Source organism: Vulpes vulpes, chromosome 2 (genome assembly GCF_048418805.1).
Source record: "Vulpes vulpes isolate BD-2025 chromosome 2, VulVul3, whole genome shotgun sequence".
NCBI classification, from domain to species: Eukaryota; Metazoa; Chordata; class Mammalia; order Carnivora; family Canidae; genus Vulpes; species Vulpes vulpes.
The window spans coordinates 138,882,212-138,906,695 of NC_132781.1; the positions used below are offsets into that span (position 1 = coordinate 138,882,212).

Here is a 24,484-nt window from a genome sequence, read left to right on the forward strand (position 1 = left end):
TTATCATCTTAGACAAGTGGTTTAACTTCTCTAGAATCCCATTTCTTCATCTGTAGAGAGATAATATTTTTCATAGAGTCAGTGGGAGCATAAGTGAGATAATATACATAAAAATGTATTTAGTGCATGGTAAGAGGTTCAATAAATGGCAGCTACTTTATTTTTGTGCTGTCAGTAGAGACAGAGCAAGAGTGGGAGCAGTGGGGGGAAGGGTGGAAGTAGAGGGAGAGGAGCAGGGGGAGGGAGAGAATCTTAAATAGACTCTGTGCAGAGTGCAGAGCCTTACAAGACTTAGTCTCATGGCCCTGAGATCATGACCTGAGCTGAAATCAAGAGTCAAGATGCTTAACTTACTAAACCACCCAGGCATCCCAATAGTGATTTACTTTTTTTATTAGGGGTCATTTTGGAATGGACATTGAGTTGGTGTACTAGTAATGCAGAATATCTGTTTCCTGGTTTTTGTTGTTGTCGTTGTTGTTTTAAGATTTTATTTATTTATTCATGAGAGAGACAGAGAGAAAGGCAGAGACACAGGCAGAGGAAGAAGCAGGCTCCATGCAGGGAGCCCGACTTGGGACTCAATCCTGGGTCTCCAGGGTCACGCCCTGGACTGATGGCGGCGCTAAACTGCTGAGCCACCTGGGCTGCCCTTGTTTCCTTTTTGGATGTAATTAATTCTATGATTAATATAACATGTCTGAGTAGAGAGTTTATTCCACAGTTCTTCAAAAGGAAAGAAACTAGCAAAGAAAAGAAAGGCTTAAAAGGAGTAGTGCACACTCTAGCATTATTCCCTTCTCCCTTCCTAGAGAGATTCAGGTAGAAGTATCTAGATTTGAGAATCTTGTGCATCAAGATATGCATAAAGTGTTTGAGGTTATCGTGTCAGTGAGAAAAGAGAGGAATTGAAGATAGACTCTTCAGTGGCATAGATCTGTAACTCACAGGACGGGAGGTCAGGAAAGAGTTGGAGAACTCAGCGTAGTCTAGAGCACAGGACATTGAACCTGAAGTTGGGAGATCTGGGCTCTAGTCTCACTGTCTCCGTGTGGGGTTTGTGTGCCTCTAGGTGTATCCCTTGTACAGACTAGACTTCATCTCCAAGGCTCCTTGAATACCTGAGTTTCTCCATTCTGAAAATATTTGGAAACAATAACATGCAAATAGAGGTAGTGGAATGTTCCTGAAACAGGAATTTCAAGAAGAAACAATGTCAGATGTCACAGAAATAAAGGAAGATGAGATCTGGGAAAAAGATAGGATACCCAGGAGACCAGTTTGTCTAGAGAGGGACCAAGAAGTGTTGGACTTACTATGGAACAGAATGTAATGAATTATTCCAGGTCCTCTCACTGACTTTGTAAATAACATAAATGTTAATAAAACTGCCTGATACATTAACAAAAATGCAATCATGTGCTTTCACCAATGATCTATAAATTAAACAACTCAAAAGATTTCTTCAAGGTTGAAGGGAATTTTGAGGTAGTCTGTTGCTAGGTGAGACAGAGCTATAGCTCCTTGTTTCAAGTGCAGTTCTCACTTGAAATGTTTCATTTGTTTTTTGTAGACCGATTATTCCATTATGGATGGAGGGGATGATGGTAATCTTGTTATCAAAAAGAGGTTTGTGTCCGAGGCAGAACTAGATGAACGGCGTAAAAGGAGGCAAGAAGAATGGGAGAAAGTTCGAAAACCTGAAGATCCAGAAGGTATATGTATGAGGTTATAGTTTGGCATTCAACATAATGATCTCTAATCTTCCCAATAGTCCTGCAGAGTAGGTACTAATGTCCTCACTTTGGAGCCAGGGACTGAGGCTCAGAGGAGTGTAAGAACCTATGTAAGGACTTCGTAGCCAGGAGCAGAACCAGAGTACTCACTGTCTGCTCTCCCCTGTCCTACCTTCCAGAACATTCTGCCAGTTTGTTCCATCTGTATAGGTGGATGCAGGATCTGAGTGACTGAGAATGTGGCTGCTGTGTAGGGTTGGGCTTGCCCCTCAATCCAGTTAACTGTCTCAGGCCATGGGCCCTATTGACATTTGTAGTTGCCTTTGAGAACTGCTGGCCCCTCTCTGAGATCCAAAGCAAAACTGTGGACTTTGTACTATTTTTGTGTTATCCTTGCCCTCAGATCATGCAGAGACTTGACTTTATCTTTGAAATCCTTTGTGATTCCAAAATAATGTGAAAAATTCTAAAGTATGTGCCTTTTCTTCCCCCTTCCTTTTTCTCCCTCCCTCTTCCTTTCAGAATGTCCAGAGGAGGTTTATGACCCTCGGTCTCTATATGAAAGGCTACAGGAACAGAAGGACAGGAAGCAGCAGGAGTATGAGGAGCAGTTCAAATTCAGTAAGCTTCAGAAAACAGTCTGGCATACCCTGCAGGGCCTTTTCGATGCACGTTGCCTCATGCAACACTTTTTCCAATTGGCCATGGAACTGTCTTATCTAGTCCCTAGATGTTCGTTTGGTGGGAAAGAGACAACCTTCTGCCTTCTAGAGCACAATGAACATTTTTGTTTAGAGCTCAAGATACCCATTTTAATTCTGTGCTAATGTCTGGTAATGAGAGAAATGCCTTGATTTTATGCTGTTACCTCTCCAAAAGCCGAGGTGTTTACAAATTCTTCTAATCCTCTAAAGGATCTGCTGCTTATTAAGAAAAAAAGAAGGAAAAATCTTATTTGACTCTCTTTTCCCTTTAGCCTGCTAAGTATTCCTTGTTCAATTATTTCCTCAGAAAATATGGTAAGAGGCTTAGACGAAGATGAGACGAACTTCCTTGATGAGGTTTCTCGGCAGCAGGAACTCCTGGAAAAGCAACGAAGAGAAGAAGAACTGAAAGAACTAAAGGAATATAGAATATCCTTTGTACTTTGAGAGAAATCTGTATGGTGTCCATTTTCTTGTCTATGTCTATGGATTTGAGTTTCTTCACAAATCGAAAGAAAATAAGATTTCCTACCTAGTGACCTTTGAGTTCCCTTTCAACATTGATACTCCCATGCCTGAATAACAGGCAGTGATTTGTGCGGTTACATGGCATGTGCAATTGAAAGTCCAGATTCTTTAGGATTAACTAAAGGCCTAAATCCTAATAGTCAGTACCAGGGTATTTTTGCCTCGTGGGATTAGACTCTAAAACAGATGGGCAATGCAGTAAACTCATCCAGGGGAGAAATTGGCTTCTGAGTTTTAAAAGGAAATGTTTAGCAACTCTCCTGTGTCCTTATTAACACCTTCCCTAGAGGTGTAGCCTGGTCTGTCACCACAGAAGGGTAGAGAAGACAGCAAAGATGACTTCACTTTGGCTCAGTGTTGCCTTTTTGTCTTCCACTTGCATGTCTGAATCCCACCTAGAACTTGGCTGAGTTGGAATTCTCAGTTCTATGTGCCACATCCCTACCCTCAACTCATCACACTGCCCTTGCCCCCAAATGTCTTCTTTTTCTGCTCTTTTTGATTTCGGTAACTTGCCCCCAGGTGTCCAAACCAGAAACTACCTCCAAAAAGAATGTTCTCCAGGTCTGTGTAGTTCAGCTTTCTCTGGCTTTTGGGACCACTGTGACCATGAAATTGATCTCTGCTTCTGCTCGCGTCTACCACAATGTATTCTCAAGACAAGAGTCCAAAGGAACATTTGAAAACATACCTGGAATCCTGTTACTTTCCTATTTAAGACACTAGTGGCTTCCTGTGGCATTTAGACTTGAGTGTACATTCTTAACAGGCCCTACATGATATAGGCCAACCCACCTTCCTGTTGCATCTTAAACTCCTTCATGTTTACTATACTCCAGCCTACTGGCCTTCTTTCTGTTCTTCTCATACTGAGCTTTGTGATTTCATTTCAAGGCCTCTGTTTTGTTTTTTGGCTTGGAGTGCTCTGCCTTCAGATTTTACAAGGCTGGAGTTTTATAGCACTTGGGTGTCAGCCCACATCTCCCTTCCTCATAGAGACCTTCCCTAAGCATCTCATCTAAAATTTCACCAAACTATGTCACTATGTATGATGTCACTTTTTAATAGTAACTTTCATTCCTGAAAATCTTAATTTAATTTGCTTACTGGTTTATTTGCCTCTTTACTGCTGGAATGTAAGGTAAGATGCATAAAAATAGGGACTTGGTCACCACTGATTTCCCTAGTGCCTGACATTGTAGGTTCTCAGTATATATGTGAACAAACTCCTAGGAGAGGTTAATGAAGCCACTCTAGCTTTTTTCCTGGCTTATTTGAGTATTTCAGGCTTATATGTTGAATAACCTCCCTAATGTGATTGAACAAGCTTTTCCTCTCAATTGGTGATGCGACTGCATGTATATGCCAGTTGGTTTTGTTTGTTTTTACAGGGAGCATGCAGTAAGTTTCTTTAAAGAGCTATGTAGGAGAAGATTTGGACTGATCCCCAGGGATTTGGTTTAAATTAAGGTGACTGACAACAGTTGAGATAAGGGAGCAAGCAGCATGGTGCTACAAAACCTGCTCTGAACTGGTAGCAAAAGATGGGGCTTCCAGACCCAGTTTTCCTAGTGGAATTCTGGTATAGCATTTATGATTGGAATTGATGGAAAATCACACCTCAATCCCAACTGTAGGGTTGAGGCTGACTCTTCTGGAGCTCCCTTCCGCCACTGCCCTCCCTGGTGACTCCAGAATAACAGCGTGCATTGATGTTTGTAGAGATGGGCAGATATATGTATTGCATTGTCAGGCACCGGACTTTTTCCTCCCAGGAAATACGTTAATTACACCGATCCCTAGGATTATGTCTTGTTTTATGTGCTTAGTTTGGCAGGCTAACAAATAAGATGTAGAGTGTCTCCCAAAGCAGCATTCTGGGGAGTAGTGTTGGTTTGGTATGAATGTGGTTTTCAGTTCAAAGAAAAGAATGAACAGGGCAACAGTAAGGCGAAAGAAACTTTCCTGCCCTGCTAACATTACAGTACAACACTGGAGAGGCCCCAGGGGTGTTGGCTTTTGTTGGAAACTTGGTAAGTTCCTGCCATCTAGAAAACCTGAAGAAAAGCAAGCCTTCCAACCCAATGATACATAATGCACTAATCCTGGCATGCAAGTAGCCAGAGACGTGTTGAGATAGGAACTGAAGGATTAGACGTTTGTTTATTGAAGCTCTAAATCAGGAGCTGGTTCTTGGCTCTGCTTGATCATTATAATATGATACATTTTATAATGTGATACTTGTGAAGGCAGATAAGCTGTGATTTGTGCCCATATGAACAATAGAACTCTTGTTTTCTTCAGATTAAACCAGCATTTAGCAATATTATATGTTAAAACTATGTAATTTAAAAAATGTCTCATCTGATGAATTCCTTGAAATTTCTGAGATGTGTTTGAATTTTTAAAGCATTTAAGGGGGAGAGGAACCTAAGGGGGAAAAAGTGGTTTATATTTTGGCTGTGGATCAAAAGTAATATTTTACCCCCCTCCCCAAAAAAGAAAATGCTGGAGGCTTTTTTTCCACTTTAAAAGAATAAAAAATGAAGTGTTGGTTTCTGTTTGTGTCCTATTATTATAAAAAAACATGCGTCTTTTTTTTTCCATTTTTGGGAAAAAATATTTGTCAATATTAAGAATTCTAAGAACTTATCCTTTAATGATGGGTTGCAGGTAAAAATCAGCATGCTTGTGGTTTCTGGCGGTACTGGAAAGATGAAACCTGATTCTTTTCGGTTTTTTTTCCTAGAAAACCAAACATGTAATGTTAACATATTATCAGTTTTCATGTTGACTCTGAAACCATTAAATTGATGAAATTCAGAATAGTACTGAGCATTTTGCATAATCCCCATTGAATACTGCAAATATTTAAGGTAACTGCTGCTTATATGACCAAGACTTAGTGCCTGAAGAGTGATCAGAATTAGAATTTCCTTATTTCTGGTGCCCAGTTTTCCCCATTGTTCAAAGACCATATACCCCTCTTGCCCAGCCCTTTGGGCTGATAATACCTGCTTCTTAGATTTCTTGGTCACTAGATGTCACTATTTTTCCAGTAAGGCACTGCTGCCTCTTGAATAAAGAATTGCACCACATCCAACACTTCTGTCTGTTGCCTAATGGGTTGTGAGAGTATGAAATGGAGGGAGGGGAGGGGCTGGTGGAGAGAACAAAAGAAAGTGACAGACTTTGACAGCCAGAGATTGATGTCAGGTCTGCAAGAAGTGATCTTACAAGTGAACTTATTGTGCTTTTATTTTTTTAGAGAGATATTTATTTATTTTAGAGACAGAGAGCATGAGTGGGAGGGGCAGAGGCAGAGGGAGGGAGAATCTCAAGCAGGCTCCTTGCAGAGCAGGCGTGGAGCCCAGTGTGGGGCTCCATCTAGAGACCCCAAGGTCTTGACCTGAGCTAAAACCAAGAGTCAGATGCTTAACTGACTGTGCCACCAAGGCCTCCTGTTTGTGTTTTGGTTCTTGTGATATATATGCACTGGGTTTTCTCATTAAAATCACCTTGAAGATGGTGTTGAAAACAGTTTCCTAGACCTCTGGAGGTCCTCATTTCAATAGGTTTGGGACAGGGGATGGACTCTGGTTTATAATGAGCCTTACGGTGCTTCTGGTGTTGTCTTATACCAGCAGAGGAGTTAGTCTTTGTGATGTCCAAGATTGAATGCCACTGATACTTGATATATCATAGGACATTCTGCAAGACTTGATTTTACCCTTGGGCGAAAAAAGCAAATATTTAAATATTTTCAGAGAAGCCACATTTTCCCATGGCATTTCTGTTTCTTAAGATCCTTGTTTTCTCCAGCAAGCTGTGGCCCTATCCTTGGGAAGGTTTTCTGACCATAATTCAAGATTTTCACAGAGAATCAGAGGAATAAAGTTTGCTTCTCTGTATTATATTTGGCTTGATTTGCCTTCTTCCTCTGTGGTTACCTTCATTTCTCTTCAAATCAGCTGGGATATGACTGGCAGAAAAAAGAAGAGGGCATTGTTTTTAATATAAATAAGCTAAACATTACTCGGCAGAGCTGAAGTACTAATGGATTATATACGTCTGTCTTCTCTTGATTTATCATTGTCCTGCTATAGCTCTTCTTTTTACCTAGTCTGACCCTTAACCTACAACACAGTAATCTCAACAAAGTTGGAATTTCTCCGGAAAATAAGAAGGAGGTGGAGAAGAAAGTGGCTGTGAAACCCATAGAAACCAAGAACAAGTTCTCCCAGGCAAAGCTGTTGGCAGGAGCCGTGAAACATAAGAGGTCAGCCAGCTCTCACACAACTTGGATTTCCCTCTGACTCTACTCTAAAATGCCACCGGTAATGGTAGCCTGAGCAAACAGTTGCCTAAGCATCAGTCTTGGTGACGTTTCTTTGGTAGTCCTACCTCTCTCTCCCCTTCTAGATTTGGTGTCTCTAGCCTTTGGGCCCTGTCTCTTTGATTTTTCGTTCAACATAATACTAACTACTCTTCATCGGGCACCTGTCATGTAGCAAGCATTGTGTTACGTGCTTTCCAGGAATGATCTTACTCTTCCCACAAGTCTATAAAGTACAAATCTGATTGGCTAAGAACCTTTGTCCCAGATCACAAAGTAATAGGAGAGGTGGAGGTCAATATTTGAGCATCTCTTTCTAGGCAAACGAGGTAGCAAGTTGTGTGAAAGGATTTGGGTAGGGTGTCATGGGAGCAGGGAGGAGGAAACCCGTAATTCCTTGGAGAGGGCCTCTGAGCTCAGCTTGGGGAAGATAGGGAAGGCGTTAGAGTGAGATCTTGACCAGGTAGATGACTAGGGCTTTGACAGACAAAGGGAAGAGAACATCCTTGGCAGAGAGAACAGTTGCTGCAAAGCACTGTAGCCCACAAGACCATGGAAGCTATGACAGCTGCACAGACCTGACTGGGCTCCTTGCTGATTGATGTGCGGTGGCAGCAGTGCCTAGAGGTTTTGAGAAGTTCTGTTTTAGGTTTGCTCCTCGCTAAATCCTCAGATGTCACCAAAGTGATGAAATCTGGTCATTTCAGTTTGACCAACCATACCATGGACGAAATAATGTTAAGTTTGAGTGCAGTCTATTAGGAAAATCAATGTGGCACGTTGGCAACCAGCCACATGTTTTCAGGGGAGTGCACTGATGGACTCTTATGGTTTGGCGCACCATTCATCTGCTGCAGATGATCCGGAGAACATTGCTTACAGATTAAAATGTCGTCATGGTTTAGCAGTGGAGGGGAGGAGTAGCAGTAGCCTGAAAAGTGCTATCTGAGCCATGAATTATTCCTTTGAAGTTTTTTTGAGGGGGCGGGGGTGGAGGTGGAGCAGAGGGAGAGGCAGAGAGAGAGAGAGAGAGAGAGTGTTAAGCAGGCTCCATGCCCAGTGTGCACTCCATCTCTTAACCCTGAGATATATGACCTGAGCCGAAATCAAGTCAGATGCTTAACTGAGCCATCCAGCCTCCTCTGTTCAAGTTTTCACAGCAGCTTTCATACCTGGCCCAGTGTCTTAGAATTTGGTCCTGGGTCAGTTTTACTGGACTTCAGCAAGAAAGGGCTCTGTAGGTGGGCAGTTCTCGGCAATGTCTAGCTGCTAGCAAAATGGATGTTATAACTCTTTCCTTAGTCCTTAGCTCACCTTTTATTAGATCATCATTTATTGTTGTTTTTTTTTGTGTGTGGCAAGATGCTAAATGAGTCTCCTGGAGCAGGAGTTCTTCATCTACCCAGACCTGAGTTTATTAGAATCACCTGGGAGTTTGTTAATATGGATTCTAGGCCTCTCACTAATTCTGGTTCATTAAGTTTGAAGTGAGGTCTTGGAGTCTAATTTTTCAAGTTGTACGGATGATTCTGGTACTTGTGAAAGAAAGTCTGATACCTGGCATGTGCCTAGGGCATGATCAACATGACAGCCTACCTCTGTGCTCTCTCTCCCTGCCCTGCCATCCTCGCCCCATGCTCTCAAATCTGCTTTATCATTCTTCTGCATGTCTTTTAGTAGTTTTGGGGTGTGTGTATGTGGCGGGGCGGGGAGCAGGGAGCGGTGTTGTTGGTGTTTGGTTTGGTTTTGGCTACCTATATAGGTGTCCATGAACAGTATAATAGCTTGCTTGGTTTTGAACTTTATAAAAATGATTTCATTCTGTATATAATATATGAATTTGGTTTTTTAGTAAAAATGTTCCTGTTACTGAAACAATTTTGTGTATTCATGTATATATAGCTGTAATAAGTTCATTTTCCCTGTTTTATAATGGTGCCTTATATGAGATACCAAAATGTGTCCACTCTCTTGTAGATGTATATTTGAACTGTGACAAATGATGTCCAGAGGTCTAGGGCATGCTTTGTTACCTATGTGCAAATGTTTCTCCAGAGCTCTGCTATCTTGGCCACCTGTGGCTATCTAAATTTAAATTAATTAGAACTAAAATTTAAAACCCAGGTCCTAGGGCACTTGGGTGGCTCAGCGGTTGAGAGTCTGTCTGTCTTGGGCTCAGGGTGTGATCCCAGGGTTCCAGGATTGAGTTCCGCATTGGGCTCCCTATGAGGAGCCTGCTTCTCCCTCTGCCTATGTCTCTGCCTCTGTGTCGCTCATGAATAAATAAATAAAAAATATATATATTTTTTAAAAATGTAGTTGACATATTTTATATGATGATTTGCCATTCATGTGTCCTGTTATATGCAAGGTCTCCTATATTTTGCCATTTTTCTACTGGGTTATTTGTATTTTTCTTGAGGGTTCATATGTTTGTTTTTTTTAAATATGGTCCTGACTTTTCCCCCCACAGTTTATAGCTTTTGTTTTTACTTTCATTAATTAATTTTAAGGTGGTCAAATATATTTGATTTTAAGGTGGTCGGTTTTTTTTCCTTTTTAAAAATTTTTTTTTTTTTTTTAAACAACAGCTTTTTTTTTTTTTTTTTTTTTATGATAGTCACACACAGAGAGAGAGAGAGAGAGAGAGAGAGAGAGAGAGGCAGAGACACAGGCAGAGGGAGAAGCAGGCTCCAAGCACCGGGAGCCCGATGTGGGATTCGATCCCGGGTCTCCAGGATCGCGCCCTGGGCCAAAGGCAGGCGCTAAACCGCTGCGCCACCCAGGGATCCCTAAAAATGTTTTTAATTATTTTTAAAGATGTTATTTATTTATTCATGACAGAGAGAGAGAGAGAGGCAGAGACATAGGCCAAGAGAGGTGGGGAGCCCAATGTGGGACTCAATCCCAGAACTCCTGGATCATGACCTGAGAGACACTCAACTGCTGAGCCACCCAGGCATCCATCCCTTTGCTTTTCTTTTTTAAGTAGGCTCCATGCTGGGCATGGGTCTTGAACTTACAATGTTGGTATCAAGACCTGAACTGAGATAGGAGTTGGATGCTTAACTGACTGAGCCACCCAGGACTCCAGAAGCTAATTTTCTAGCAACATTTGCTCCATATTTCTCTCTTTCCCCAGTGACATTCAGTGTTACCTCTGTCTTATAATGAGTTTCCAGATACATATGGGTTTATTTGGGAGTTCCTTGTTTTCTGTTCTTTGGACCTGTTAGACCAGTATCACTCTGTGTAATTATTGTAGCTTTATAAAAAATCTTGGTATCTGGCAGGACAAGTCCCCTTATAGTTTTCTCAGGAAAGTCTTGTCTATTGTTGGCCACTTTGTTCTTCCATATAAATTTTAGATTTAGATAAATTTGAATTTTAGATTTAGATTAAGTCTAAATTAAGTTAAGTTTTTTGGAATCTTCCTAAATGGCTTGATAAATTTATGGAGAGAACAGATCTTTATGGATGTGAGTTTTTCTACACGTGGCATATATCTACATTTATTTGTTTCTTTAATGTCATTCAATAAAGTCATAGTTTTTTTTTTTTTCAAAAGGTTGTGCATATCTTTTGTTAGATTTATTCCTAGATGTTTTAAATTTGTTTTGTTGCTGGTTTGTATAAGTGCAATTGATTTTGGAGTAGTTACATCTAGCTACTCAGCTCTTATTAACCTTAACAATAATTCTTTAAATACTCTTATTAACTTTTATTGTTGGATTCTTTTGAAATTTCTTTTTTTTTCTTTTGAAATTTCTATATAGAGCATTATCTGTGAATAATGACAGTTTTATTCTTTTACACCTTTTCTTTTGTTTCTTATCTTACTGCACCAGCAATGATCACCAGTAAAATGTTAGGAACAATTACTATGTATGTCCCTGTTTTAGACAGAACATTTATAACTTTTCATCATTCTTGTTTTTGTTTTTTCAGATATCTTTTAGGTTTAAGGAAGTTATGGCCTTAGTTTGAGAAGAGTGTTTTTGTAGCTACAAATTGCTTAATTTTGTCAACTTTTTTCTTCCTTTGAATTGATAAAAAAATTATTTTTTTTACTCTGTTATGGTGAAAAATTAAGTTTAAGGATTTTTCTAATGTTATATTCCTGTTATCATACCTCACTACCAAGCTGGGGTTACTTAAAAATATTTTTTAAATTGAAGTATAATTAACATACAGCGTTATTAGTTTCAGATTTACAGCGTGATTCAACAATTCTCTGCATTGCTCAGTGCTTAATATAAGCGTAGTTACCAAATGTTATTACAGTCTTTTCACTATATTCCCTATGCGTGCTATAGTATAATTATTTTTAACTCTACTAGATTTGGTTTGCTAATATTTTGTATAGATTGTTACATCTATGTTCATAAGTAAGACTTATCTGTTTCTCCCCCTCCCCCCCGTTTTTTTCTGATTTTGATATGAAGGTTAAAAGTAGCTTTGTAGAAGGATTTAGGAAGCATTCTTTTTCTGTTCTCTGGAGGAATTTGTGTAAGATGGTAATGTTCTATTTTGTGAAAATTTGGTAGAACTCTTTATATAAGCATTTTGATCCTGCTTATTAAAATTTGTGATTATAGGTCTGTTTAGGTTTCTCCATGTTTTTTTGAGTCAGTTTTATTTAGTTATATTTTCTCGGAATTTGTCCATTTTTGCCTTGTTTCAAATGCATTCACTAACATTAGTATTTTTTTATTTTTCTGATTGCTCTTGTATGTATAATTATCTCCTTTTTCATCCCAAATATTGATGGATTATTCTTTTATCCTTATTTTGGCTAGTTTCTTAATTTCTCCCATCTTCTTTCCTTGGGATATTCTTTACTTCCCTCAAGTTTATTCTTTTATGATTTCTGTTATAAATGAGTGTCAGATACCTAGTTAATTTTCAGCTTTTCAATTATAGGCACCTAAAACTTAAGTCTTCCTCAGGTTTTACTGTACACAATTTTGTATTGCCAACTAAATTTTTTTTTTAAAAGATTTTATTTATCCACAAGAGACAGAGAAAAAAGCAGACTCCATGCAGGAAGCCCGATATGGGACTTGATCCCAGGACCCCCGGATTGCGCCCTGGGCCGAAGGCAGGCACTCAAATGCTGAGCCATCCAGGCATCCCATCCAACTAAATATTTTTAAATATCCATTAGGATTTCTTCTTTGGCTCATAAATTAGAAACATTTTTTAAAGTTTCCAAACATACTGAGGTAATTTAACTGTATCTCATAGGTTCTAAGGTTCTGGCCCCTTCTCCCCCCACATTTTAATGCTTTATAATTATCTGTGTCTTAAGAGTCTGTGATATATTTGTCTTTTGTTGTTGAATTCTACTTTAATTACATTGTGGTTTATATGTACTAATTTTGAAATTCCTTTAGAATTCCCTTTATGACTTATTCCTGAGGTTATTTTTTTGTGAATGGTCCAAGTGAGCTTGAGGAGAATCCATGTTTTGTAATTGTTCTGAGTTCTATGTAGGTACAACCAAACAAGCTTTTAATTGTATTGTTTAAATCTGTGTCTCTACATACTTGTCTGCATGCTCTGTCAGTACTGGAGTATTTTGAAATCTCTCATTTTAGTGATGTTTTCTTGAATTTTCTTAAGAATTCTGTTGAATATATATTTGAAGCTCTTTAATTAGAAGCATACCTGTTTAGAATTGTGATATCTTCATAGTGAATTAAACTTTTTTTCATTATAAACTAATCTACTTTAGGTCTTGTAATATTTTTTGGTCTTTTTTTTTTTTTAGATTTTTATTTATTTATTCATGAGAGACAGAGAGAGAGAGAGGCAGAGACACAGGCAGAGGGTAAAGCAGGCTCCCTGCAGGGAGCCTGATGCAGAACACAATCCCAGAACCCTGGGATCAGAACCTGAGCCAAAGGCAGACACTTAACCACTGAGCCACTATTCTTGGTCTTAAAGTCTACTCTCTAGGTAGCTTAGTGTTTTTTGGTCAGTATTTGCCTCAGTAACTCTTCTGCTTTTCTTTTCCTTTCAGTCTTCCTGGGTCTTAAGTTGTTTGTTTTTGTTTTACTTCTGTTAAAATTTTTGGCATGTCTTATAAATAGCTGATTTTATATATATATTTTTTTTATTGAAGTTCAATTTGCCAACATACAGTGTAACACCCAGTGCTCATCCCGTCAAGTGCCCGCCTCAGTGCCTGTCACCCAGTCACCCTTAAATAGCTGATTTAAAATTTAGGATGTTAATCTCTTTTTATAGGTAGGCTTAGATTTTTTTTTTTAAGGATTTTTGATATAGTTTCTGTTATCTTAATGTTATTTGTCTTTTTAAAAATATTTTTTCTTGATGAGTACTTGCTGTTATACTCTGTTAGCAAATTGATTTTAAATTAAAAAAATTTTTTTCTTTGTATTTTTAAAAAATTAATATATTAAATTCTTTTGTTCAGTTATTTTCCTTCTACTAGTTTGGATTTATATATTCTGTTTTTGATGGCTAACCTTGCAACTTGCCAGAAGTACTTAGGAAAACCTAAAGTTAAATAGGCATCTTACTTCCATACAAAATTATACATGGACCTTAGAACTTTTAGCTATAATCACCTCTTCCTTACATGCTACTATGGCCCAGGACTTTAATATGGTCATGTTTAATTCGCAAATTAGATTGCATTTGCTTGTTTCTTTGTTCACTAACCCTTTTGTGATTATGGCCTTCTGAGAAAAGTTTTTTCTTTGTTGAAGTTTCTTCTTCTTTTTTTTAAAAGATATTATTTATTTATTTATGAGAGAGAGAGAGAGAGAGAGAGAATGAGAGAGAGAGGCAGAGACACAGGCAGAGGGAGAAGCAGGCTCCCTGCAGGGAGCCCAATGTGGAACTCGATCCCGGGACTCCAGAATCACACCCTGGGCCGAAGGCAGGTGCTAAACCGCTGAGCCACCAGGGATCCCTTTTTATGTTTTTCTTGACTACCCTAAATATTAGCAGTAATGGTGGAGCTGGAGGTATTATTATTATGCCTTTTCTAAGCTACACAGCAAGCGAAGTACATTCTTAGTCTTTCAGTGAAGGTCTTTTGAGTGACTTTCAGAATTTCTTTTTTTTTTTTTTTTTAAGATTTTATTTATTTATTCATGAGAGACACACAGAGAGAGAGGCAGAAGGCAAAGACACAGGCAGAGGGAGAAGCAGGCTCCATGCAGGGAACCTGACGTGAGACTTGATCCCGGGACTCCAGAATCATGCCCTGGGCCAAAGGCAGGCTCCAAGCCGCTGAGCCATCCAGGGATCCCCAACTTTCAGAATTTCCAGCATGTCACTAAGAGGAGGAGTTCATGTTTAAGAACTTAACTAAATTTTTGTCATGTATGAATGTGTCCATATATTCCTGAAATCCATCTGTGATCCTAACTAAGATGAATGATAAGGACAACAAAGAATCTGAAGTTTAGGTGTTGCTTGAAGATAGAATGCTTCACTCCTTAAGTTGTCTTTATAACAATAATATAACTGAAAGGAGATCAAGAACCTGAAATGAAGCCTTTTTATTTCAAGACTACCCCAGATCTTTGAGGCTACCTAAGACCCATATGAATGGTTATTGGAGCTCCTGATTCCCAAAGTTTTAATCCCTGAGATTGGAAGTAGCTCAAATTACCATATTTTTTGTTAACAGTTCAGAGAGTGGCAACAGTGTGAAAAGACTGAAATCGGACCCTGACCCAGATGACAAGAGTCAAGGTAGGTGGCAGCTTCCATTTCACTATTCATAATACACATGAACCATATAGTACAGGGCTGGACTGCATTGTATCTATGAAGGAATGCATGGATCTCTAAGCAAGCCTTTTTCTACCAAGCAGGACTTATAACCAAGAGTATGTCAGCTGCCTTACCAACCAGTATGTTAGAAACCAGTGGAATTTGATAAATGACAATTGTGATCTCCCAGAAGTACTTACAAAGCCAAAGCCCTGCTCACAAAGGGTTTTTCTGTCTCCCCCAAATGTCAAGTTTCTTGATTTCACCTGGATGGCAACCAGTGAGAGGTAGAATGCCTGGCTCTTGCTGATGGTTGGATTGGATTGAGGCTAGAAGCCTAATATAGTCTCCAGAAGTACGCTTTCTTTGGTGAATACTTGTATGCAATCAAATCTGGCACTGTGGGGATCCCTGGGTTGCTCAGTGGTTTGGCGCCTGCCTTCGGCTCAGGGTGTGATCCTGGAGACCTGGGATCGAGTCCCACATCAGGCTCCCTGCATGGAGCCTGCTTCTCCTTCTGCCTGTGTCTCTGCCTCTCTCTCTCTCTCTCTCTCTCTCTCTCTCTCTCTCTCTGTGTCTCTCATGAATAAATAAATAAAATCTTAAAAAAAAAAATCTGGCACTGTGTTAAGTGGCACAAAGTTTTAAGTGAAAGTGAGTGTTCTGAGGGCTGATTCAGGGATGAGAAATTCAAGAGTGTTTTTAGTTCTATCCCTGACTCTGTGGGATTGAGACTCTGTGCTAAACTCAATGGGTCATCTATAAAAGAGGGCTTACATTTATTTCTCTCTCAAAAAACAGTGGATATTTTAAAATGTATCTGGCAACTAACTGGAATTTAAATAAAAACTTTTTTTTTTTAAGATTTTTTTTTATTTATTCATGAGAGACACAGAAAGAAAAAGGGGCAGAGACACAGAGGGAGAAGCAGGCTCCATGCAGGGAGCCCAATGTGGTACTGGATCCCGAGTCTCCAGGATCACGCCCTGGGCTGCAGGCAGGCGCTAAACCGCTGAGCCTCCCGGGCTGCCCTAAATAAAAACTTTTAAAAATGAAAAATAATATATCTGCTGAGCATCGGTAATGGTAGCTATTGCTAATAACTTTTTGCTCTTAGAGTTTATTTTTTTAAGAGAGGGAGATAGGGTGAGAAGGGGAGAGGGAGAGAGACAATATTAAAAAGAGAAGCAGAGAGACAGGCTGGGTGTGGAGCCCATTGTAGAGTGTGGAGCTGAACCTGAGCTGAAATCAGGAGTCAAAGGCTTAAAACCAAGTGAGCCATGCAGGCACCCCCTAGAGTTTACTTTTAAAAAGAACATTGAGTGTGAAGAGTCCCCCTTCTACATATATATCCTCTTCCATCCGTTCTCCTTTCCAGAGGGAAACAGTATTATACATTTCTTAGGTATATATCCAGAGTTATTGTATGTATGTATAAGCAATTATATTCTTTTAAAATTAAGAAATGTTTTATTATAGGTAGCTTAAGACATAGCTGGAGGTTGAGATAGGATAATGAACCCCATCATGTAGCTTCAATAATTTTTAGCACCTATCCAGTCTCATTTATGTCTATTCAGCTGTAGTGTTTTGAGGCAAATACCAGACGTTATATTGTTTTGTCAGTAATTCTTCTATATGTATCCCTAAAAATAAGGGTTCTTTGTTTTTTTTAACGTGATTACAATAACATCACACCTAAAATAATTACAGTAATTTCTAAATATTATTGGATAGCAAATTAGTATTTTTCCCCAATTTTCTCATATTTTTTTTTCTTGAAAATTAAAAAAAAAATCAGAATCCAAGCAAGGATCAGACATACATTGTATTTGGCCTATATGGCTTTTACAAAAATATTGATATATAATTCACATACCATAAAAATTCATTGTTTTTAAAGGACACAATACAGTGGTTTTTAGTATGTTCACAGGAATGTGTATTCATCACCACTATTTAATTCCAAAACGTTTTTATCGCCCCAGAAAGAGGCCCCATGTCCCTTAACAGTGACTGCCCATTCTTCCCTCTTCCTAGCTACTGGCAACCACTTATCTACTTTTCTCTATGGATTTGCCTTTTCTGGACATTTCATATAAATGAAATCATGCAGTATGTGGCATTTTGTTTCTAGCTTCTTTTCACTTTACAATGATAGTGAAAATATCCATGTTGTAGTATGCATCCACACTTTTTACAGCTGATTACTATTCCATTGTGTAGTATGCTGCATTTTGTTTTGTCCAGTAATCAGTTGATGGGCATTTGGGTTGTTCACAATTTTTGGCTATTCTGAATGATGCTGCTATGAACATTCATGTATAAGTTTTTATGTGAACAACTATTTTCAGTTCTCTTAGGTAAATACCTAGGAATGGAATTTCTAGGTCATATGGTAACTGTGTTTGTATGGTTGACTTTTTGAGGAACTGCCAAATTGTTTTTCCAAGCAGGTGCACCATTTCTACATTCTATTAGCAGTATATGAAGGTTCCAGTTTCTTTAAATCCTTATCAACAGTTGGTATTATCTTTTTTTATTCTGTTTATCTTTGTGAGTATGAAATGTTATCTCCTTTCCCTAATGACTAATGATGAGAGCACCATGTACTTATTGGTCATTTGTATATCTTCTTTGGAGAAATATTTACTCAAATCCTGAGCCTATTTTTAAGTTGGGTTACTTGTCTTTTTATTGTTGAGTTGTCAGTGTTACAAATACTGCTGGTTGTATTTTCATTTTCTTGATAGAGTCCTTTGGAGCACAAAAAATTTAAATTTTGAGGACATCTAATTTATTTTTTCTTTGGTTTGCTTGTGCTTTAGGTGTCCTATCTAAGAAACCATTGCCTAATCCATGGTCATGAAAACTTACATGTTTTCTTAGTTTTATGGTTTTAGCTCTTACATTTTGGTCTTTCATCCTTTTCTTTCTTTTTAAAGATTTTATTTATTCATGAGAGACGAGAGAGAGAGAGAGAGAGGCAGAGACATAGGCAGAGGGAGAAACAGGCTCCATTCAGGGAGCCTGACATGGGACTCAATCCTGGGTCTCCAGGATCACGCCCTGAGCTAAAGGCGGCACTAAACTGCTGAGCCACCGGGTCTGCCCTGATCCTTTTTTTTTTTAAATTATTTATGTATTCATGAGAGACACAGAGGCAGAGATATGTGCAGGGGGAGAAGCAGGCTCTCTATGGGGAGCCTGATGTGAGACTTGATCCCAGGACCCTGGCACCATGACGTGAGCCAAAGGCAGATGCTCAACCACTGAGCCACCCAGGTGCCCTGTGATCCATTTTGAGTTATTTTTTGTATATGATTTGAAGTAGGGATTCATTTTCATTCTGTATGTATATCTAGTTGACCCAGCAACATTTGTTGAAAAGACTATTTTTTCCAAACTGAACTTTCATGGCACTTTTGCTGAAAATCAGTTGACCAACATGTATGGGTTTGCTTATTTATTTATTTTAAATATTTTATTCATTTATTTGAGACAGAGAGTGAGAGTACACTTGGGGAGGAGGAGGGTTAGAGGGAGAGGGAGAAGCAGACTCCCTGCTGAGCAGAGAGCCTGATATGGGGTTCAATCCCAGGATCCTGAGATCATGACCTGAGCAGAAGCCAAACGCTTAACCAACTGAAGCCACCCAGGTGCCCAAAGGGTTTATTTAAACTAGACTTCTCTTTTCTCTTCTGTTGATCTATGTTTTCTGTCCTTATGCCCTTACGACACAGTCTTCTTGATTACTATAGTCTTGTAGGAAGTTCTGAAATTGGGAAGTATGAGTCCTCCCAACTTTGTTCTCTTTCAGGGTCATTTTGGTTATTCGAGGTCTCTTGCATTTCCATATGAATTTTGGGATCAACTTGCCACTTTCAATAAAAAAGGCAGTTGGGATTTTGATGGGGATTATTTGAATCTGGTGATCAATCTGGGAATATTGCTATCATATGGCATCTTTACAATGGGCTATCATGTCTCATTTGACCTATAAGAAGTTCTTCCTTTTTATTTTATATATTTTTAAAGATTTTGATTTTTTTTCATGAGAGACACAGAGAGAGAGGGAGAGAGGCAGAGACATAGGCTGAAAGAGAAGCCGGCTCCCTGTAGGGAGCCTGATGTGGAACTCAATTCTAGGACTCCAGGATCACAACCTGAGCCAAAGACAGTTGCTCAACCACTGAGCCACCAAGGTTTCCTTGTGTTCTATTTTTTTAAAAACTTATTTATTTTAGAGAAAGAGATTATGAGAAAGAGCTCTCATGCAAGTTAGGGTAGGGGCAGAGGTGGGGAGAGAAAGAATCTCAAGCAGACTCCCCATTAAGCCTAGAGCCCAATGCAGGGATCGATATCATGACCCTGAGATCATGTCCTGAGCCAGAATTAGGAGTTGAATGCTTAACTGAACCACCAGGTACCCCTATCCTATTTTTTATGATGAATATTTAGATTGTTTCCATTTTTTCTCTGTTATGGTATTTAACTTTGTATGTGCATCATTTGTCACTTTCATGATATATTAAGTTAAATACTTAAAAGAATTACTAGGGCAGAGAGGATATACATTTGTAATTTAGATAAATATTGCCGTGGGACACCTGGGTGGCCCGGGATTGAGTCCCACATCAGGCTTCCTGCATGGAGCCTGCTTCTCTCTCTGCCTATGTCTCTGCCTCTCTCTCTGTCTCTGTTTCTCTCTCTCTCATGAATAAATAAAATCTTAAAAAAAAAAAAAAGCCACTGGGACTCCTGGGTGGCTCAGCGGTTGAGCATCTGCCTTTGGCTAGGGTTGTGATCCTGGGGTCGGGCTCTTTGCAAGGAGCCTGCTTCTCCCTCTGTCTATGTGTCTGCCTCTCTCTCTGTGTCTCTCGTGAATAGATGAATAAAATCTTAAAAAAAAAAAAAAAGATAAATATTGCAAAATTACCCTGAAAAGAAGTTATCCCAGTTTATATTCTTATAGGAGCTCCATTTCACTGATGTCTTTTTAATGTATAGAAAACTTCTAAACTGTCTGCTTAAGTAGGATTAAGTGTATACTGTGTTTGTGTACACATACATATATAAAACTTTATAGAAATCTTAAATGTACTTCAACTAGTTAGCCAGTAGCCCTGTATCTGGTACTCAGTTCCTTGTAGGAATTATTCACATCAGTCAGTAGAAAGGAAAACTTGTGTGGTTTTTTTAAAACTATCTCAGACAGACACCATGTTTCAGAGCCACCTTTTAAAATCTTTGTCATCCCCCTTCATTCTCACAGCATTCTTACAGCTGGACATGAAATATCCTCTTTTGCTGGAAGCTAAGGCCCCACGGGAAGAATATCTCCTGAAAGCTTGCTTGAGAGTCTTGTCCTTGGCAGTAGAAAGCTTTGCCCCTTTAGTCCTACCAGAAGATACTTCTGTGACCCTAGTAGAGATTCAGACTTTCCTCACTGGAAGCTCAGACTTAAGCTCCAAGCAGAGCCAGTGAATGAATGCACAGTTGGTCCCATTGACTCTCAAGTCACGCATCTGTTTGAATCCCAAGAACATTTTCTATTAGTAATTTTCGGTATTAATTTGGTATGACAGCGTGGTCCTGCAAATGCAGAAGTTGGCAGGAAACTTCACCAAATGGGTGAGATCAGAGGGCACCATTTTGTTCTCTTTGGACAGTGTAACTATTTTTGGAATGAAATTTGTCAGAATTGCAGTCTCTTTTCTTTCTTGAAACCTAGATTATTGGGAGATTTGGTCTTTTGGCTTAAACTCTGCTGATGCCACCGTGGTCCAGATTCTTTGGTTTTGTTTCATTTTTTTTTTTTTTTTTTTTAAGATTGATTTATTCATTTAAGGGGGGGAGAGGCAGAGGAGAGAGAAACTCTCAAGTAGACTACCTGCTAAACGTAGAGCCCAATGCAGGGCTTGATCTCATGACCTGATCATGACCTGAGCTGGAATCTAGATTGTTCGGGAGGGTCCTTGAAGTACTTAATAAAATGACATCTCATTGAACAGCTTCACATAAATTACTTTTCTGAGTGACTGATTCATACCCTTATAAGATACCAGGCTTTTTTTTTTTTTTTTTTAACAACCAAATATTTCTAATAGAATACTGAAAGTGTCACTATATATGTGAAAATAATCAATGAATGTTCAAGTAATGAATGGTATACGGTTTGATGTTTTGTCCTTAGTTTTCACCACTACCACCCCTAAATTTAGCTATTTGTAATGAAATTTGGTAAAATGTCTTTAACACATCGTGAATACTGATCTGCTCTGTGCAAGGCCTCATGCTGAATGCCCAGGGGACAGAAAGGTGAAAAAAGAGCCCTTGCCCTCAAGAGGCTTACAGTTAGAGAATAAGACAAGCAGTCCTCATCATTAGACTGTCCATTCTTTTACAGCCTTCCTGGCTGTAACACAGGGACATCCTTGGGGTTAGAGAATGTGACACTATTCCTCTCTAATTTAAGTAGATGATGATGCTCTTTGAACTTTTGCTTTGCTTTTCTAAAAAAGTATCTGAGGTAGTATATGTACACAATAGGAAATTCAAAACAGAAAAAAGAAATGGAGTAAAAAGTTAAGTCTCCTCTGTTCCCCAGCCATTCAACTGACCTCCCCGAAGCAATTGTATATATTGACTCAGTTGTTATCATGCATGTCTTTGGGCATGCCCCCTCCCCACAGACCATAGCTTACACATACCCTTGCTCTTTCATGGAGCATAGTATCTTGGAGATCATTCCATACCAGAACACAGAGGCTTTACTCTTCTTTATGGTTGAATAGATCCCCTCTTAACCTTTTGGTTGCTGCTATCAACAGTGCTACAGGGAATGTTCTCATATGTACCCTATTTAAGTTTGAAGGACGTGGCCAAACTGCCCTGCATTTCCTCAGTGACATATGAAGATGCATGTTCTCCATACGTTACCTCCTTATAGATTGTTTATTCTCCCAAGTTTATGCTTTTTTCAAATGCTGAAAATATTTTTTTGAGATTTTATTTATTTATGAGAGACAGAGAGAAAGAGAGAGACAGAGGCAGAAACAGAGACAGAACAGAGGGAGAAGCAGGCTCCCCTGCAGGGAGCCTGATGTGGGACTTGATCCCGGAACTCCAAGATCACACCCTGGGCTGAAGGCAGGCGCTAAACTGCCGAGCCACCCATGGATCCCCTAGGTGTCCCAATTCTTTTGATTCCTATTTGGTTTAACCTTTTTTACTCTAACTGGCCTTTAACCTTGGCCTAGTCATTTGGCTTCCCACCACAGTAAAATGGAGGTTACCTACACATCAGGTTGTTGTAGTGATTGAGGCTAGAAACATTTGGAGGCAATGAGAAAGGTGGAGTAGGGGCCTTAATTTTTCCTTTCACCATCAAGTCCCCACATTCCCTAGATTGAGGCTTTTCCCATCACTGAGGTACTGCAGTGGCTCTGGGTTTCCCGGGACAGAAAGAACCCTAGCCACTTGGTCACATTCTGCACCATCTTAAAATGTTCTCTGAGCGTGGCTTCAGTTTTTGCAATAGTAAAAAGGCATGGAGCCATCTGATGTGGATGCCAGTAGTGTTGCCTGCATACGGTGGTCAGGCCTTCACTGTAAAGCGCCGGGTGAAGTGCATGAAGTGCCTGGTGCATGGAAAGTACGCTGCCAGCTCTGGGAAAGGTGGTGAAATCACAGCCCTTCCTCCTGTCTTGCAGAAGCCCCGTCCTGCGTGTCTCTTGGCAGCACATCCCTGAGTGCCCCTTCCATCCACTGCCCATCCGCTGCAGTCTGCATCGGCATCCTCCCAGGCTTGGGCGCCTACTCCGGGAGCAGTGACTCCGAGTCCAGCTCAGACAGTGAAGGCACTATCAACGCCACTGGCAAGATTGTCTCCTCCATCTTCCGAACCAACACCTTCCTCGAGGCCCCCTAGCTCCTGTGTCCTTCAGAGCTCCTGCCCAAGAGTAGACCGGATGGTTCGTTCTGCCTCCGGGTATTACCTCCCTCGGAACTCCTTTGCCCGCTTCCTGTGCACACCATGACGTTTTTAACCTTATCTAAAAGTGTGCCAGAATCTACCTGTGGCCCAACTTGTGTTTGGTTTCTTTCTACTCCAGTGCAGATGTCCAAACCTGTCCTGCCGCCTCCTTCCTCACTGCTGCGGTGGGGTCCGGGCTCAGCAGAAATTCCACTGAAAATGCCCTGGGAACACAGGCACCCGCTGGTGTGCCAAGTGTTTGGATTGTGTTGCTTCTTGTTTTCTTCTTTTTTTTTTTTCTTGCCCGACAGCACAGAGAAGCAAGGGCAGTTATTGGACAGGTATCATTTAAACTTTCTATTCTAGCTGAACACACCATGTGGTTGTACTGCGTTGTGGAGCATGTCAGGGGGTGGGGGGAGGAGGGGCCCAGGTGATGAACTGGTGCGCTCCCTTGGAACTAACCAATTCTCGATGTTGTGTGATTAAGTAAAGATTATAAACTACATCTGCCGGGGGTGTCACTTAATGTTCGTCACTCATTGTGAAGTTTTTCTTTATTCTTCCTTCTCCTTCTCCTCCCCCCATTCAACGCCACCTAAGACCCTAAACCTTAGGGAGACAAACATAGATCTTATTTCATCATGGCCAGAAAGCAGAAGTGCTGGTAGGGATATAGACAAGATGACCTATTTCTAGTAGCATCTGGAATCCTGAGTGCCAACCATTGGGACACATCTGCATTATCTGACTCGACTCTGCTGTGTCGAGGCCCCTGTCCGTTTAGTACGTTTATAGTTGGGGCTTCTAACTGTGGGAGCCCTTTCTGGCCCGAAGGTGCTGCCCTGTCCTTTCCTCCCCCCTGCTCCTCTTCCTTCCCACACAGGGCAGCTTCAAGGCTGTGAGCAGCCAAGACCTAGAGATACTGCTCCACCTCTGTCTCCTAAAGAGAGGCAGAGGCTCTCCCTTCAGGACAGAGGGAGATGAGGTATGAAGGCCTTAAGGATAGAGGGAGGCATGGGCTTTAAAAACAAACAAAAAAATCTGTAGGCTCCTCTGCTTCAGGAGAATGAGTCTGTACAGTTCTCTCTTCCTCTGGGCTCCTACGTCAATTGTTTCTACTTCTTTGGGTGTGAGACAGAGAGAGACACACACAGAATGTGTTGACACTGTGATGCTGGCAGGCAGAGCAGCTACTCATTTTTAATGTGGGCAGAGAGGCCCCTGGATCTCCTCCAACCCACTGCTTTTCCCCTTCCAGTGCAGTGACACTCTGGTGCCCGGTAGCAGATGGTGGCTTCCCTTCACCCATAAGTGATGCCTTGTAAATCCTTCCTTTTTCCAGGGCCACTTATGCTAATTGTTGCTGACTGGCAGCACAGCCGTATCAACTCCATCCTAACAAACAGTACCATTAGGTAAAACTGTGTAGGCACCTTCTGCTTCT

General features: G+C 40.2%; 1 protein-coding gene across 1 annotated transcript in view; it reads left to right on the top strand.

Annotated features, from left to right (window-relative positions):
- PSME3IP1 (proteasome activator subunit 3 interacting protein 1) overlaps positions 1-23,543 on the top strand; it is a 33,956-nt gene extending 10,413 nt beyond the window's left edge. The window contains exons 2-7 of the mRNA XM_026011795.2: positions 1,574-1,715; positions 2,259-2,357; positions 2,748-2,869; positions 7,114-7,247; positions 14,974-15,038; positions 22,775-23,543. Coding sequence (XP_025867580.1) covers positions 1,589-1,715; positions 2,259-2,357; positions 2,748-2,869; positions 7,114-7,247; positions 14,974-15,038; positions 22,775-22,992 — 765 coding nt within the window. The 5' untranslated portion in view covers positions 1,574-1,588 and the 3' untranslated portion in view covers positions 22,993-23,543. The remainder of the gene's footprint in view (positions 1-1,573; positions 1,716-2,258; positions 2,358-2,747; positions 2,870-7,113; positions 7,248-14,973; positions 15,039-22,774) is intronic.
- The last annotated feature ends 941 nt before the right edge of the window (positions 23,544-24,484 follow it).